The sequence below is a fragment of the Canis aureus genome, chromosome 11 (assembly GCF_053574225.1).
Source record: "Canis aureus isolate CA01 chromosome 11, VMU_Caureus_v.1.0, whole genome shotgun sequence".
In the NCBI taxonomy this organism is placed as follows: domain Eukaryota; kingdom Metazoa; phylum Chordata; class Mammalia; order Carnivora; family Canidae; genus Canis; species Canis aureus.
In genome coordinates, this window is record NC_135621.1 from 30,517,527 (window position 1) to 30,532,587 (window position 15,061).

At 49.5% G+C, this 15,061-nt stretch overlaps 1 protein-coding gene and 1 long non-coding RNA gene across 2 annotated transcripts in view; one reads left to right on the forward strand and one right to left on the reverse strand.

Annotated features, from left to right (window-relative positions):
* Positions 1–7,422, reverse strand: part of LOC144323790 (uncharacterized) — a 29,581-nt gene extending 22,159 nt beyond the window's left edge. Inside the window, exon 1 of the long non-coding RNA XR_013389130.1 lies at positions 6,716–7,422. This is a non-coding gene — a long non-coding RNA (uncharacterized LOC144323790). The remainder of the gene's footprint in view (positions 1–6,715) is intronic.
* CACNG2 (calcium voltage-gated channel auxiliary subunit gamma 2) overlaps positions 6,973–15,061 on the forward strand; it is a 114,260-nt gene continuing 106,171 nt past the window's right edge. Inside the window, exon 1 of the mRNA XM_077914652.1 lies at positions 6,973–8,373. Within this exon, the coding sequence (XP_077770778.1) occupies positions 8,163–8,373 (211 nt within the window). The 5' untranslated portion in view covers positions 6,973–8,162. The remainder of the gene's footprint in view (positions 8,374–15,061) is intronic.

The following is a 15,061-nucleotide window of genomic DNA, read 5'->3' on the forward strand; positions in this document are numbered from 1 at the left end:
TCTTTTTCACTTTTGTGTTTTATTCAAAGCACATAACACCCAATAGGAGCTCAACATGCAGCTAATATTTATTTAGGGCTTACCACGAAGGAGGCACTAGAAGTACTTTTTTATTTCATTTCATTGTCAGCGCAGCCCCTTGAGGCTGGTGGCGGTGCCCCATTTTCCAGTCAGGCCAGCCGAGACTTGGGAATGTCTGGTCACTTGCCCAAGGCCAGGCTGCACGGAAGCATGTGAACCCCACCCCTCGGCTCCTGCGTGGTCCTGCCCTGCCGCCTCAGCAGCACCCCCACCACTTGATCCGCCTGAAATCTGCACAGAGAGGAGTGCCTTCCTTCCCTTTTATTTTCCTGCTTGTCACATGGCCAAGTTCTCTACTTTGCCCCAGAACCTTGGAAGTCCCCACCCCTTCCTCCCAGAAACCTCCAGGATCTTCTGAAGACACTGTTGGCTTCCCTGTGCAGAGTTCCAGGCCAACTCTCCCGGGATATTCCAACCAGGCCATTCCGATCTCCTGCCCCCTCTCATGTGCTGGAGCTTCTTCTGTTTCTCCTCCTACTGGCCCATGGGCTTGGTGAGCACCTACTATGTGCCAGACACCGTTCGAGAGGCAAGGAGGATAATAATAATCGCCCAGCCCCCTACCCTTACACTAGAATTCAGAAAATAAATGTGTACACAAGGTTGCAGGGGCAGGGGGTGCTGTTAAGGGTTAAGGAGAAAATTTCAGCAGGTAAAGAATGATGGCAGAGGGGCGGGTGGGCTCCTCTATCGGGTGGTCAGTTGGGCCTCTGAGCAGACATGGCTGTGGGGAGGAGGGATTGAATCAGTTGCCAGAAGACAGGCATTTCAGACACCAAAACTGTGATGCAAAGGCCCTAGGGTAGGTGTGGGACGGTGGGATCCAGGCATGGAGTCTGGTTTGACTGGAGGAGAAGAGGGAGAGAGAGAAGTGGCAGAGGAGGGGCTTCGAGTTGGCTGAGCCTGGTCATGAAGACACCCAGGACCCACTCCCTGTCCCCTCCCAAAGCTGCTTATCCAGGAGCACTGCCTCCCTGTCACCTGTGCCATCACTGGATTCCTTTTCCCTAAGGAGTCCCTGGAAATCGCCTTCTCGCCATGCCCTTCTGCCCTTTAACATTCTGTGTCTACCTTCACTTCTGCATCTTTACGTGTCCTCTTTATTGTATTATTTTTTTCTACTCTGTAACTTTATGACTGATTTTCTATCATAAGATTCTTTACCGTGGCTGAGCTCCTGGAGCACTAGCACACCAGCGGGGGGACGGCGCGGAGTGGGACAGAGCCTTGCAGATTCCGAGCTCGGACTGGGGTTGCAAGTCCTGGGTGGGAAAGCTCCTTCTCTGTGGGATTTCTGGACATGGCCATCTCCACGTGTGGATTTTCAGCTTCTGGTTCTCACCAGTCTCAGGGCTAACCCCACATACTCTATTACGAGCTGGGGGGCAGGGAGCCCACTCTTCCAGCCTCCTCGGGCAGCAGACCCTTGGGGCTCCCTGAGGCTCTCTCGACTGCCCTCAGCACTACAAGGCATGAAACCTGCCATGTCTCCGAGCATCTCCTTCCCTCCTGACCCCATCAGGGCCTCCCCGCAGCACCTGCTCTAGCGTGGGGCTGAGCAGCTCTGGGGGCTAGAAGGCTCTGAACACCCATGGTGGCCTGTGCGTGGGGTCAAGAGAGCAGAGCAGGCCCAGGAGGAGCAACATGGAGAAGCCGGGCAAACCTGGCCTCCCCAGACCTGACACCGGTAGGAACTGGCTCCCCTTCATGTGCCCCCTCAGGCCTCCTGTAGCATCTTGGAACCACCTTCCCCTTTCCCCCCTACCCCCACCCACCAAGTGTCAGGAACTTCTAGAGGCTTGCTCCCACTATCTTCCAAATGCTTATATCTGGCCCCTGTTGTTTAATCCTTACAACCATGACCTTATTCATTCATTCAAAAAATATTCTCTGAGCACCTACAATATTTCCAGCACTTTCAAGGCAGTGGGGATACTATAATGAACAAGACCAATGTGGTCTAACATCCTAGGAGAGGCAGGTGGGTAGGGAGAGGCTTCAGATGATAAATGAGAAAGGTCAAGTTGCAACAAGTGCAATGACGTGAACAGAACAGGCCAGTGTTGTAGAGAGTGGCATGTCGTTGGACCAGCAATGACCCTGGAAGTGGCCTTTCAGCGAAGACCTGAATGACCTGAATGATGAGCCAGGGATCCAGTGTTTAGGGAGGAAAACATTCCAACAGAAGGAATAGTAAGTACAAAGGACTTCAGGTAGGAAAGGATTGGGCACCTATTACCCCCATTTACAGATGAGGAGACTGAGACTCACCCCGGTCATATAGAGAGCAAGCAGCAGAGTGGGGATTCAAACCCAGCTTCATTGCTTCTTCCCCGGGCAAGGGCCACAAGGGCAGTGACACCAATGGGTGGCCCATCCCCCTGGGCACAGCAGTCTCTCTGGAGTCAGCCCCAGCCTTCCTCCTGTCCATCCATCAGCCACACCGACCTCCTGAGTGCTCACACTGCTTCAGACCTCTTTGTATTTGTATGTGCTGTTCCTCTGCTTTCAATGCCCTCCTCTCCTCCTTGACCAATTGTGACCACTCCTCCGGGACTTTGAGAGTGAGCTTGCCATCGAAGCCACTCCAAGGGAGAAATAGATGCTTCCTTCTGGACTTCCGTAGCATGTGTCTTCAATTTATTCATTTATTATTCATTCATACATTCATCAAATATGTACTGTGGGCCTACTATGTGCCCACCATTAAACCGAAATTCCAAATCTGGAGATAAGTACGACAGAGGAGAACTCCTGGGGGGCTGTGGGAGCACACAGCGGGGAATGCCACATACACCAGATCTTCCCTGGGCTGGTCACACTGTCCCAGAATTAGCTGTCTGCTTGCCAACCTCCCTGATTTGGGTATTTTAATCTCATCTGCCTCCCTAGCACCTCCCAGCACATTGCCTGACACAGAGCGGATATGCATTTGGATGCATGCATTTAGATTTGTGTACCAACAAATAAATTCTTTTTTATAGAGCACCTACTATGCGCTGGGCACTAGTCTGAGTGTTGGAAATACAATGTGAACACAACAGACCAAAATCCCTGAGTTTGTGAGGCTTAATTCGGGGCGGGGGGATAGAATGTAATGGAGTGAATGATTTATAGTCTTAATTAATTAATGGACATGCTGAGGAGAGGAAGAATGGGAGCAGGGAGTGAAGAGGCAACAGAATGTGGCAAAAGGACATGCACGACCAAAGCAGAATTCTCAGCACCCCCCTCCCTACACCCACTCCCTCCCCAGCCTGCTTCTTCCTCAGAGTGGCTATCTCAATAACACACACCAATATGCATTAATTTTCTCCCCAACACCCCCAAATACCTCCACTTCTTTCCATCCCTGTTGCCACTGCTGGTCTAGGCCACCACTGTCTATTGCTGGGGGGCCCTGCCACAGCTGCCCTGGTGTCTCCCTGCCCCTGGGTTTGCTTCTCACATTCCCTGTCCCCCAAGCTCCTCTGGGTTGCTTCTTAGGCTCCAACCTCCTTTCCATGGCCTCCAGGTCTTAGCCTAAAACATTTCCCATCACTGTCTTTAGATAGGCCATACTTAGCATGTTTTTCCTAAAATGGGGCAATCATCTTTTCCCACTTGTGCATACCTTTAAACCCTGGCACATGCTGTTCCCTCAGCCTAGGATGCTCTTCCCTTTCTCAGCTCCTCTTCATCCTCTCACCCCCATCCTGGCCTAGCTAACTCTTTCTCATTCCTACATCTCAGTTTACATATCTTGTCTTCCTGGGGGGATGTCCTTCACCCCCTAGGTTGGGCTTGGTCTCCCTACTTCATAGCCCCCCAGCATCCATCACCTGACATTCTCCTCACCTCAGTGTGAGGTCGTATCTTGGGTCAAGGAACAGTGGGTAAGCCGTAGGTCGTTAAGCTTGGCTGCTAGACTAGACTCCCAGCTGTCACTCACTAACTGGGCAGCCTTAGGTCAGATACTTAAATCGTTACATGTCTTGGTTTCCTCATCTGTAAAATGGGAATCATGACCATACGTGTCCCATAGAATTATTGTGGGGTTCAGCCTAGATCAGTCTCAGGCATGTTAGCTTTTGTTATTGCTATTAACTTGTGATACAACCACACTGTGAGGCTCCTCCCATGGTCCTCCTTGATAGATGAAGAGAGGCTTCCAGGGAGGTTCAGAGACTGCTCAAGGTCAAAAATAAGGAAATGGCAGCCTTGTGCTTCAAGGCCAGGTCTGCTGCACCCAAATCCCATGTTATTTCCACTCCATCAAAGAAGGAGCTCAAAATAGGCCTGTGGCATTTCAGCTAATTTCCTCTAAGCCCTTCCCAAGTAACCAACTGCAGGCACACAAAGCTGCTCCCCTAAGAGCACCCATTCAGCAGCTGCTAAGATTGTGTGCCTGGTGGACCCAAACCATGTAACAGGGCTCACACCAAGCCAGCTCTTCCCAGGTAGCCTTGTCTGGTCTGCAGAAGGGACCTGAGGAGAGGGCTGGGTCAGTGAAGGGGAAGGGGAGCAGAACAGATGTTAGAGTGAAGGAAGCTGGGAACCAAAGGAAGCTGTGGAAGTGGGGAGATAAAGAGAGGAAGCCACATTTATGGAGTGCCTCTTGTGCGGGGCACATCACCTATCTCATACTAGCATCACTCAGCCATTGCTATCAAGCATCAGATAGGTCCCCCAAAGACATCACAGTGAACAAGACACATCCAAGGGCTCACGAGTTAGTGAGAGAGATGATGCATGCACAACAAAGTGCTAGAAATGGGACGGTTGACCCCTGAGCATGGTGGTGGCAGCAGCCGTGAAAAATAGGAGGTGCTAGGAACAACCCCAGAAAGGAGGAAAAGGCAGGTACTGTAAAACTGAGGCTCTAGGAAGCCAACTAGTTTGCAGTCATGCAGTTAAGCAGCAGAGGCGATCTGTGGCTCCAGGCCTGTTCTGTCTCCAGAAGTCTGCTCTGGCCACACTGACAGCCCAAAGCTGTTACACTCCCCCCCAACCCCCTTTCCTTTTTCTCAATGATTATCTAGCCAGGAGATTAATCAAAAGCCGCTAAAGCTGCAGCTACAGTCAGTGGCTAAGACGTTAGCTGCTTCTGTAGACAAACAGAAGTTTCTGAGCCTCTGTTACTGATTCCATTTGGGCAAAAGACTTAGGGGTTGGTCTGAAATGGGATGGGCGGATAAGAAGGAGGGCTCTAGCTCTAGTCTGAAGGGACTTCATGGACAGATCAGAGGCAACCAAGGTGACAAGCACAGGAGAAGGCAAGCTGCTCAGTCTTGTGTGGCTGCAGCCAAGTGTCTCTCCACTCCCCCCGAAAGGCCTAGCCCATGTAAGGAGCCTTCCTGCTTGTCCTTCACTTTTTCCTTATAGACCAGAGCCAAGAAAATCACCCACCTGAACACTGGCTGAACTTGCTAAGTTCCTTGCTCAGTGGAACAGCACATCAGCCCCTCTCCCATCCCGATTCCCATCCCCGTCCTCACAGAACAAGAAACAAAACTGGAGAAATCCTCAGTCTGCAAGTGTCTTGCTATATCCTAAAGGCACCTTAGCAGGACTTGCTGAAATTGTGCCTCTGTTCTCCAGACACCGGGACCACCTCCCGGAGCACAGGAGCACAGCAATTGCCCCTTGTAGGAGTCTTTCCCTTCTGAGAAAGGAACAGAGCATGAGAAAAGGAAGTTTTATGCAGAGTGGAGAAACAGGTCATCTTTCTATACCAAGAAGTATGTGCTGGTTATACCTGCAGACCAACTCTCAGCTAAGAGAAAAAAGTTAGGCAACATCAAAAAAAAAAAAAAAGGCTTTTTAATTCAGTCGTCTATTATATACTCTTTGATAATCATCAAATCACTGAGAGATTGTCAAACAAATGATCTCAAGACAAAAAAAGAGAAGGAAGTATGGAATAATTGAGCTATGCAATTAAAACATCTCTAAGCCCCAACGGACCCACCAGACTCACACCTCTCTCTAGGCTCCTCCCCGCAAAAATGAAAAACAGTGCACCTGCATCACGCCGCCTCATGTGCTCCCCACTCACTTAACTACGAAACTGATCAGAGAAAAATGTAATCAATAACAGCAGGAATCTGATGGGCTTCTTTCTCCCGGAGTCACATTAAGGAAAAGTTGCACATGTAAAAAGAAGAGGTAGCGCTGTAATTAACCCAAGATAGCATTCTGTTGAGGAAGAGAGGGGGGCTGGTTTCTGATGTGCTTCAGTGTTCACAGCAGGGAGATTTTTATCTCTTCCAATCCAGTTTATGAATGACACGGAAACTTAGAAGGATTCACATTTCACCCACTTCCCCTGCAAACATGTTCATCCCCGGGATGAAAACCATTGCCGGAGCCCCAGCCACCACTCACCCTTTCGCACCCCCCTTTCCCGTGAATAATCTTTCCAAAATGTCTGCTTGTAGAAGCAGATTCAGAATTTCACGGAGAACTACAGAGAGACACACACACACACAGTGCCCTGCACACCCCCTGTGAGCCGGGGAGAGAGAGAGAGAGACAAAGAGACAGAGAGAGGAACCACCGAAAGGAGACGCGGCTAACGTGCCAATAAAATAAAACAAAACAAACCCCCCGAAACAGCAAAGTGAAAACACGTATAGACCGTGTTTGTAATTACCCATCCAGGCTATATTTTCACCGCTTCCAGGCAGAGAAACGGCGGGTTGAAGTTTTGTGCCATCTGACTGTGATGGGAGGGTTGTGTTTGAAGCTCTGGGCACGTAGAGATGGAATGAGAAGGAGGCTGAGCTGGAAGAAACACCAAGGTGGGGGGGAGGGCAGGGGAGAGAGTGAGAGGGAGAGAGAGAGGGAGAGAGGGAGAGCGAGGGAGAGGGAGAGGGAGAGGGAGAGGGAGAGGGAGAGGGAGCGAGCTATCTCTAGCTACGCCTTCCTCTGAGCTCCGGGAGCCCAGCGAGCGCGCATTTTAGGGCTGGGGCGAGGGGTAACCGGAGGCAGGCAGCCCCCGCTCCGCCCCCGGCCGCGGCGGAGGGAGGAGGAGGACGGGCCCGCGCCCCCCTCCTGGCGGGCCGCCCAGCAGCCGGGGAGCGCCGGGCGGGCGGCGCAGGGAGCTGTCCAGTTCAGCACCACCCGGTAATGCAGTAGGTGGGAGCGCCTCCGCCGGGGGCCGAGCCGGCAGCGGGGGGGCGGGCGGCCCATCCTGCAGCAAGACGCCGGCTCCCTCGTTTCCAGGAGCTTTGCAGATAGGGGGAGGGAAGCCCGCCTCGATTCTCCGGGAGAAACCCCCTCCCTCCCCCACTTCGCCAACACTACCCCCGCCGCCAACAACAATAACCGCCGCCGCTGCTCGTCCTGCCGCCGCCGCCGCCGCCGTGCCTGCCCGCCCTGCCCGCCCTGCCCGCCCTGCCGCCGCCGCCGCCGCCGGGGCAGCACCATGGAAGGCGAGACCCCCGCACCTGCTCAGCTGAGATCAAGGGCTTACAGAATACTGGGAAGTCTGGTCTGAAACGAAAGCGCCCGAGACCCCCCCCCCCCCCCCCCCAACAAGGAAGAGAACTGGCGAAGCAAAGGATTTTCATGGCGCAGGCCGCAGAGCCGAGCACGAAGACCGAAGGTTGCATCCCGGCTTTTACAATCTCTAACTGTCTAGGTCCCGACCATGAGAGATTGTGTTGAGAATGCGGCTGTTCCCTGGTTCACTGTGGAAGCCATCTCCAAATTAGCTGTCACATATGGAAACTGGAGACCAGAATTTTAGGAAAAGAGATTAAGGCATCTCACTTGGGGGGGTGGGGGGTGTCTTTTTATTTTTTTTTTCCTTTTTTTTTTAAAAAAAAAATTTACTGCAACTGGAACAGTTTCTGATCTCAAAAGGCAAGCCTCTCTTCCCGTGTGATCTTTATAATTTACACTCTTTTCCGTGAGCTTTCTTACCTCCCTGTTTTTATATCTCTCCATAGTCTCTATTCACACATATATCCATTATATTAGTAGTGGAATTATTTTTATTTTTTTTTTATTTTTTATTTTTTGCTTTAGTACTCGCACCCTCACACACACTCTCCCGAGAACCAGAAGTCGGTTGGGTGTTTATATAATGAAGAATTATGGGGCTGTTTGATCGAGGTGTTCAAATGCTTTTAACCACCGTTGGTGCTTTCGCTGCCTTCAGTCTGATGACCATAGCTGTGGGAACCGACTATTGGCTCTACTCCAGAGGGGTTTGCAAGACCAAAAGTGTCAGTGAGAATGAAACCAGCAAAAAGAACGAGGAAGTTATGACCCATTCTGGATTATGGAGAACCTGCTGCCTAGAAGGTATTTGATTTCCCATCTCCTCCCCCTCTCCACCTCACCCCTCCCCTTTTCACTCCCCCTCCCCACCCTCCTCCAAATAAGTCCCCTTTACATTCCACCATTTTCTTACTTCACTCCTTCCACCACAGATCAAGGCTGGTTGGGTTAGTTTCAGAGGAAAGAAAATCAATAAGCAAAAACCATACTCAACTCTCAAGCCTCCACCACCCTCCTTCCCCTAAACCTCTTCATTGGAATAATCTATGATATGATGAAAACAACAAGAGATTGTCTTTAAAACTCGAATGAGCTCTGCCTGCTTTGGAATCATTAGGATTTGCCATTTGGTGTAGCATTGCCATCTACGAGGGGGGAAAATAATTGCTTCTCTCAACATTGCTCCTCTTTTCGTAATGAAGAATTCAAAAATGCTCTTCCTTTCCCCCTCCTCCTCCCCCTTACTCCCCAAAAGTCCCAGACACATCATCATCTGCAAATCTCCTTTTTAAAAAAAAAAAATCTGTTGTTTCTAAGAATCCTTATTTGGTAAATCCTAATTATTCCAGGATCTCAAGCTGAGTTCAAGAGCATTTCGTAATGTCTATGAACCACACATATCTTTTGGGGCAACTGGCTGCGTGTGTGTATGTGTGTATTTTAACATTTACAAAGTCTAAAAATACATACGTCTCTCACAGGAAACAAGCCCAAGTTCTAATAAACAGCAATTCACTTGCAGGTTAGGCGGAGAACCAATTCACTTCCACGCAGAGTGACATGTCTGTTATCCAGAAGCGAGTACAGTCAGCATTGCAGCCAGCTTGAGCATCAGACATTGTGCAGGGAGGCCGGGAGGGAGGCGAGGGCTTGGGGAAGCTTGCGGGGGGGGGGGGGGGGGGGGGGGGGGGTGCAGTGGACTGGGGGTATTAGCTGTTTGCCTTGATCTTGCAGGGTCACTGAGTCATGTGTGCCTTGCATGTGCTGTGGGCCAAGGGGTCCCCACGGTGTCAAGCCTGGGAGATCAGGGTACAGATGAAGGCATGTGTTTCTGAGACACATTAATAAGCACAGAAAAAAAAAAAAAAAAACTCCTGCAGGTCATACAGCCTGCATTTAGCAACAGACTTGAATATGAGGGACTGCATTTGAGTGGCTCTATATATATCCATATGTGGATGTACAAGCTACAGCCACCCATCGAAAGAGGGGAACAGAGAGATACATGTTTCTGTGTGGAGAGAAAGGCTTATGTGCTTTGCTTCTGACATGAACCAATGCCGGAGGCCGTTTGAGGCAGCGCTGGGAAGCGGGGACTGCAGGATTGTTTGTTAAGCTCAACATGGGATAGTGATGCAGGGACTTGAAGCCAGGAGATGGGGGAGAAGAGAGGGAAGTGGACAGGAGAGGGAGAAACTGAGGTGGCCCCAGGGTCTAACCCAAACTGAGCAAAAGCCGCTCTTTGGGAAATGGTTATGTCTGGGAAAGAGCACCAGTTTCGTGCCCCCCTCCCAACATTCTTGGTGCAAACGGTTGAGTGATGGCTGAACATGTTTTGAATAGCTAAGTGACTTCATTGAGCGATGGTCTATTTGACGCATACTGCATTTGGTGCCCTTTCTCAATCCAAACCGCTGCCTTGAACATAGTCTGCAGAGGAGCTGTATGCTGAATACTCTATGCTCTTCCCCAGCCAGGGAATCAATATCAGGAAATTAATAGGGACTGTTTTAAACACACCCGTCCTTAAAAAATGAAAAGCCTTTCAAGCAGCTTGTCATTAACAGTGGAAAGGCTTCCATTTAATTAAACATTTATGGCAGACTGCTATTCCAAAAGAGAAGAAAAGCAAAGTGAATGAGAGTTGCTTTAGGGAAATGATCATAGTAGCAATTTGCCTTCCTTGGATTTTAGTTAGATGGATGGAGATATGTAGCCAAGAAATTAGAGGAAAGACGGAACATTATTTTAGGAGAAATATACTCAGAAATTGGTAAGTTGGTTTAAATATAGTTTGTTATCAGGGTTTTACTTGCAAATTCTCCGTACTGTGATCTTTGAAACAATTTTTGAATTCCCAGAAGGCAAGAGGGCTAGAGGTGGCTTCAAATCACTTGTGTATTTAAAAAGGCTGAAGTAGTTTTGTTTAAATTCCATCTGTTTGGTGTCTACATCCCCAAATGTGCTGCCCACCCCCTTTAACTTTTTCTCCATGCTGTACCCCCTGCCACTCCCCCCACCCCTGAATTCTCCCTCAAAGGGTTAGGATTACAACACTTTCCCAAGGGTTGTGTGATGTGCACGGGAGCTGTGGGTTTGGCCCTTCTCCCTGGCCTGGGGCCTCCGGGCAGGGAGAGGAGGGCTGGGCCAAGCTCCCTTCAGGATGCTATTCTTTTTCCACTTCTAGCCAAGGCCCCGGGCAGGAAGGGTGGGTGCTTGGGGCTCCAGTTGACCCTGGCCTTCAATTTCCAAAGCCTCTGTCCCAATGGGGCTTTGCGGGCCTGAGACCGCCTTAGGAAGTTGGGCCTTGGCCACTTAGGAAGTGGTTTAAAGATTTTAAGCCACTTATTTTCAAAGACTGCACTGGTTCCCCAAGACCATAAGAGCACTTATTTCCGAAGATTGGTGTAGATGGTTCTCGTGGGGTGTTTCTGTGCTTGCTTTTTTGGAGCATTCAAAATAGGGTCAGCCTTTATGGAAATCAGGTTGTCAGTGGTTCAGTTTCCCCCAGTCTTAATGTTTTTGTGTGTGAGAAATTGGGCTTTCAGAAAAGATTCCCTCATCACCTCTTTATTTTGTTTCCTGCCCATACCCAAAAAAGTTATAAACAGACTTCAAATCTCCCCCAAGATGCTGCTGATAACTCCAGATAAAAAACAACCCTATCTGCTTCTGACCTCTTCCACTTTCTGGTTTTCACTCGGGCTTTTTTTTTTTTTTTTTTTTTTTATCACCTGAGATGCTTTTTTTTCCTGTTCACTTTTTAAAAATATTTTATTTAAATTAAATTTGCCAACATATAGTATAACACCCAGTGCTCATCATATCCAGTGCCCTTCTTAATTTCCATTCACTTCTTGATGAAAATAAAAATCAGAAAATATTTCTCTGCCTCTGTAGCTGCTTTTGAAGTGAATCAGTCTGCTGAGGAATGAGGTGGGACAGGACCACCTGTTAGGGGTTGACACACAGTGGGACACCAGAGAAACCAAGAAGCTACAACCTTTATTATTTTTCCCTCTGCAGAGTAAACAGCGGTGTCTCTGTGTGTGAACTTGAACTCCCTAGCAGACTGGGGTCCTTAGCGGGAAGGGGTGGGATAGTCTGCAGGTGGATCCTGGTGGGTGGAGCATGATAGGAGAAGTCCTTGAACTTTTCAGGAAAACTGCGCCGAGATAGCCTCTGAACAGAGAGAGGAATTGGCCCTTTCAGGGAATAGTTCAATAAAATCCACAACAGGACAGGAAAACAGCCCTTCCGAGCGCCGCGTCTCTGGGCCGCGCTGTGGCTTGCTGCTCAGGATATTAACCTCTGCTGTCACCGAAAGGAATCCTCCAGGGGCAGCAAGAAATTCACTGTGTGTTTGTTCTCTCCTGCGCCTTCCTCCCCTCTGTCTGTCGGGGCTCGGGCTCCTCGTCTCCCCCAGAGGACTTCCAGCCCTGCAGAGGAGGAGCCAACGCCTGGCGGTACAACGTGGTCTGTAGCACAAACCGCCCTCCCCCTCTCGCCCCTTCCCTTGCTGTGAAGCAGCGCAGAAATCTTCCTCTCTGGCTCCACTGGTACATTCTCTCTGCTGAATTTCTGAGCTCCTCTTCCATCCACGGCTTCTCCCGTCTTGGCTTCCACGTGCTGCTTGCTCCCGGTGGCTCTGCCGCCCGTCCTACATCCCTTCTCTCTTTGAGCAAGAAGTGTCTCGATTTTCCTGCACTGTCTTTGCCAAGTTTATGATTACCTCCCCTTGGCTTGGCCTGCGAGGTGGCGAGTGCTCCACACTGGGTTCAGCCATGGCTCTCTTGTTCCCCAGAAGGAGAGTATACATCTTTTATTTTAGGAACGCCAACAGATTAGCTTACCTTTAAGTGTGCAGGAGCTGAGTATGGGAGTTACTAACAGGCCGTCACGTGATGTACATATCGCTCCAGAATTCCCAAGATAATTTGACTCTTTACAGGTGCTTTGCGCACAATAGGTGCATACAAATATTTATCTGTGGATTGATTTCGAAATTCTTAAAATGATTTAAATTAATTGAAACATCATGAGGATATGTGCCAAGCGAGTAATCAAGAGAAAAAGAAGGAGGTGAGGAAGTCAGGATGGTTGGTTTGTTCTTCCTGGGGCTTCTTTTTTAAAAGAATAATAATGAGTCACCGAATTCATTAATTCAATTCAGAAGGAGTCCGTCATTAGGGTTCTGCAGCTCCTAATTGGCTAGCAGAAAATTATCAGTAGACTCCGTCTCTGCAAGCAAGGAAAAAAATAACCAATTGATTTTCTCCTCTTTTCTGCTTTTAAAGTACCCCAAAGTCCAGTTGAATTGGAACAGTCACTGGAATAGACACTTTAGGTAGAGAGCGGGCATTATGGACTGTCCCCGTTTACATACCCCAGAATCTTCTATTCTCTAGCAAACCTCCCCACCCACCCAGGACGCCGAGAACAGTCCCCCAAGGTCTCAGGTTCTGACCAGCAGCTTTCCATAGATCCAGACCGCACACTCTTAAGCATCCTCACCTGAGAAGGCAAACTTGAACCCTTTATGGAGGAACAAACTTGCCCACTCACACTGCCTGCTGCGCTTTACAGCTGAGCAGAACCAGGCACACAGGAGTGACGTCACATACCGAGGCCACATGGGCAGAGCCAGAACTTGAATCCAACCCCTCATTTCCACCCTGCAAGCCTCCAGAGGGCTCTCTGCACATACTGTGGCCTTGTGCTCATATTCACTGCTAGCACTGGATTTTATTCTGTGCCCCATTAAGTGTCCCCCCCACCCCCCCTGTCGAGGGTCCAGCCTGAACCTGTCAGGAAATCTGAGCTTTGACCCACCTGACTCCCCAGTGTGCCTCTCCCTCCCGCTGCCCTGTGCCTTGCAGTTCTGCCGTGATCCCCCCACTCCCATGAGGCCAAGGGAATGCAACACTGAACTTCAGGCCAGACCCAACCACGTGCCTCTTTGGGTTTGCCCTTTCATTTTCGGAAGCGTCCTTAATGTACCAAACTCTCCATTGGTTTTATGTTTGTAAGCATTTTCTCAGAAAATAGCAAATGGATGGCCTCTGTAAGTCATGGAAGTTTTCGGATGAAGCTTTGGGGCATGTGGTGTGGGGGAAAGAATTTTGCAGCCACATGGGCCTGGGTTCATTCCAAGCACTGCAGCCTGTGAGATCCGGGGCAAGTTATTTAACCTCTCCAAGCCTGGTTCCCTCTCTGTGAAAAGAAAGCAAAATAGCTTTCTCACGGGGTGGTTTCTCTGACCGGCTTATTTGTGGTTGCAATCAACAACCCCCCCCCCCGTACCCCTCTTGCAGTCTTACTCTTCTTACTCTGTCTTCTTTTTCTTTACAGAGTACTTACCACCTTGTAGCACATGTAGTCTACTCGTGATATTTGTTGTCTGTCTCCACCCCTGGACTGTGAGCTCCATGAGGGCAGGGACTGCTGTCTGTTTTGTTCTTTGCTGTAGCCACGGCAACTAGGATGCTGCAAGATGCCTACCCTGCCTTTGCTGGGGAATGAACAAACGCACCCTGCCTGCTGGGGGGTGGGGATTCGGAAGTAGCGGTCCCTTTACACCGTCAAAGGATTGTTCTTTCAGTGATACACAGTGATCAGTGGTGGCAAAAGATCCTTTTTTTTTTTTTTTTTGGCATTCCAGAAAATAGTGAACTTGACATGGTGGCAGTTGGGGGGGAGGGGGGTTGAGGAGGTAGTGAAAGAGGAGAGAGGTGGGGGGAGAGAGAGAGAAGGGAGGGTGGCGTTCAACACACAAGGGACAAGAATAAAGAAAGATAACAAAAAGGAAAGTGTTTGGAGAAAAAATAAATGCCTGAGAAGGAAGTGCTGGGGGGTGAGCGTCCTCTAAATAGATCCTGGCCATGCTTTCCTGCCTCCACATCATCCAGAGCGGCTGTCACAGAGATCCTCGGGGAGAGCTTCCCGTGAGTGTTCGCTTTCAGGTCAGGGGGGAGGAGAAGATACCAGATGAATAGTGCAAGAGATTTTTAACCTGTTCAAAATTCACTGGTTCCGCTTTAGTCTCAAATATAAATATTTTGGCCAAAATACCCGTATTCAAATGATAGACGTATTTTAAGTTTCTGGGTTCGTTTGTAGGTACAGATTAGGCAATTCCTTCAACTCATTTATTTGTTAAATCTTTGGTGAAGTTCCGCAGAGCACCAGGTTGAAGTCATGATGGGAAGGGACTCCTTTCAGGGTCACCACCGTCAGTCCGGAGAGCCTACTGGCAGAGATAGGCCCCAATTCAAAGAATATATACGCACACATCTATGTAAACTATGATAAGCACTCTCAAGGGAGGTCGCACGGGGCTGTGAGTTCAGAATATTAAGGTGGTATCTAATCAGGGAAGGCTTCCCTGAGGAGGGGACACAAGAATGAATATCTGAAGGAGGAGTAGGAGTTAATTGGGTGAAGAGAGGAAGAAAGACCATTCCAGGTCAGAAGGCAGCGAGTGCAGAGATCA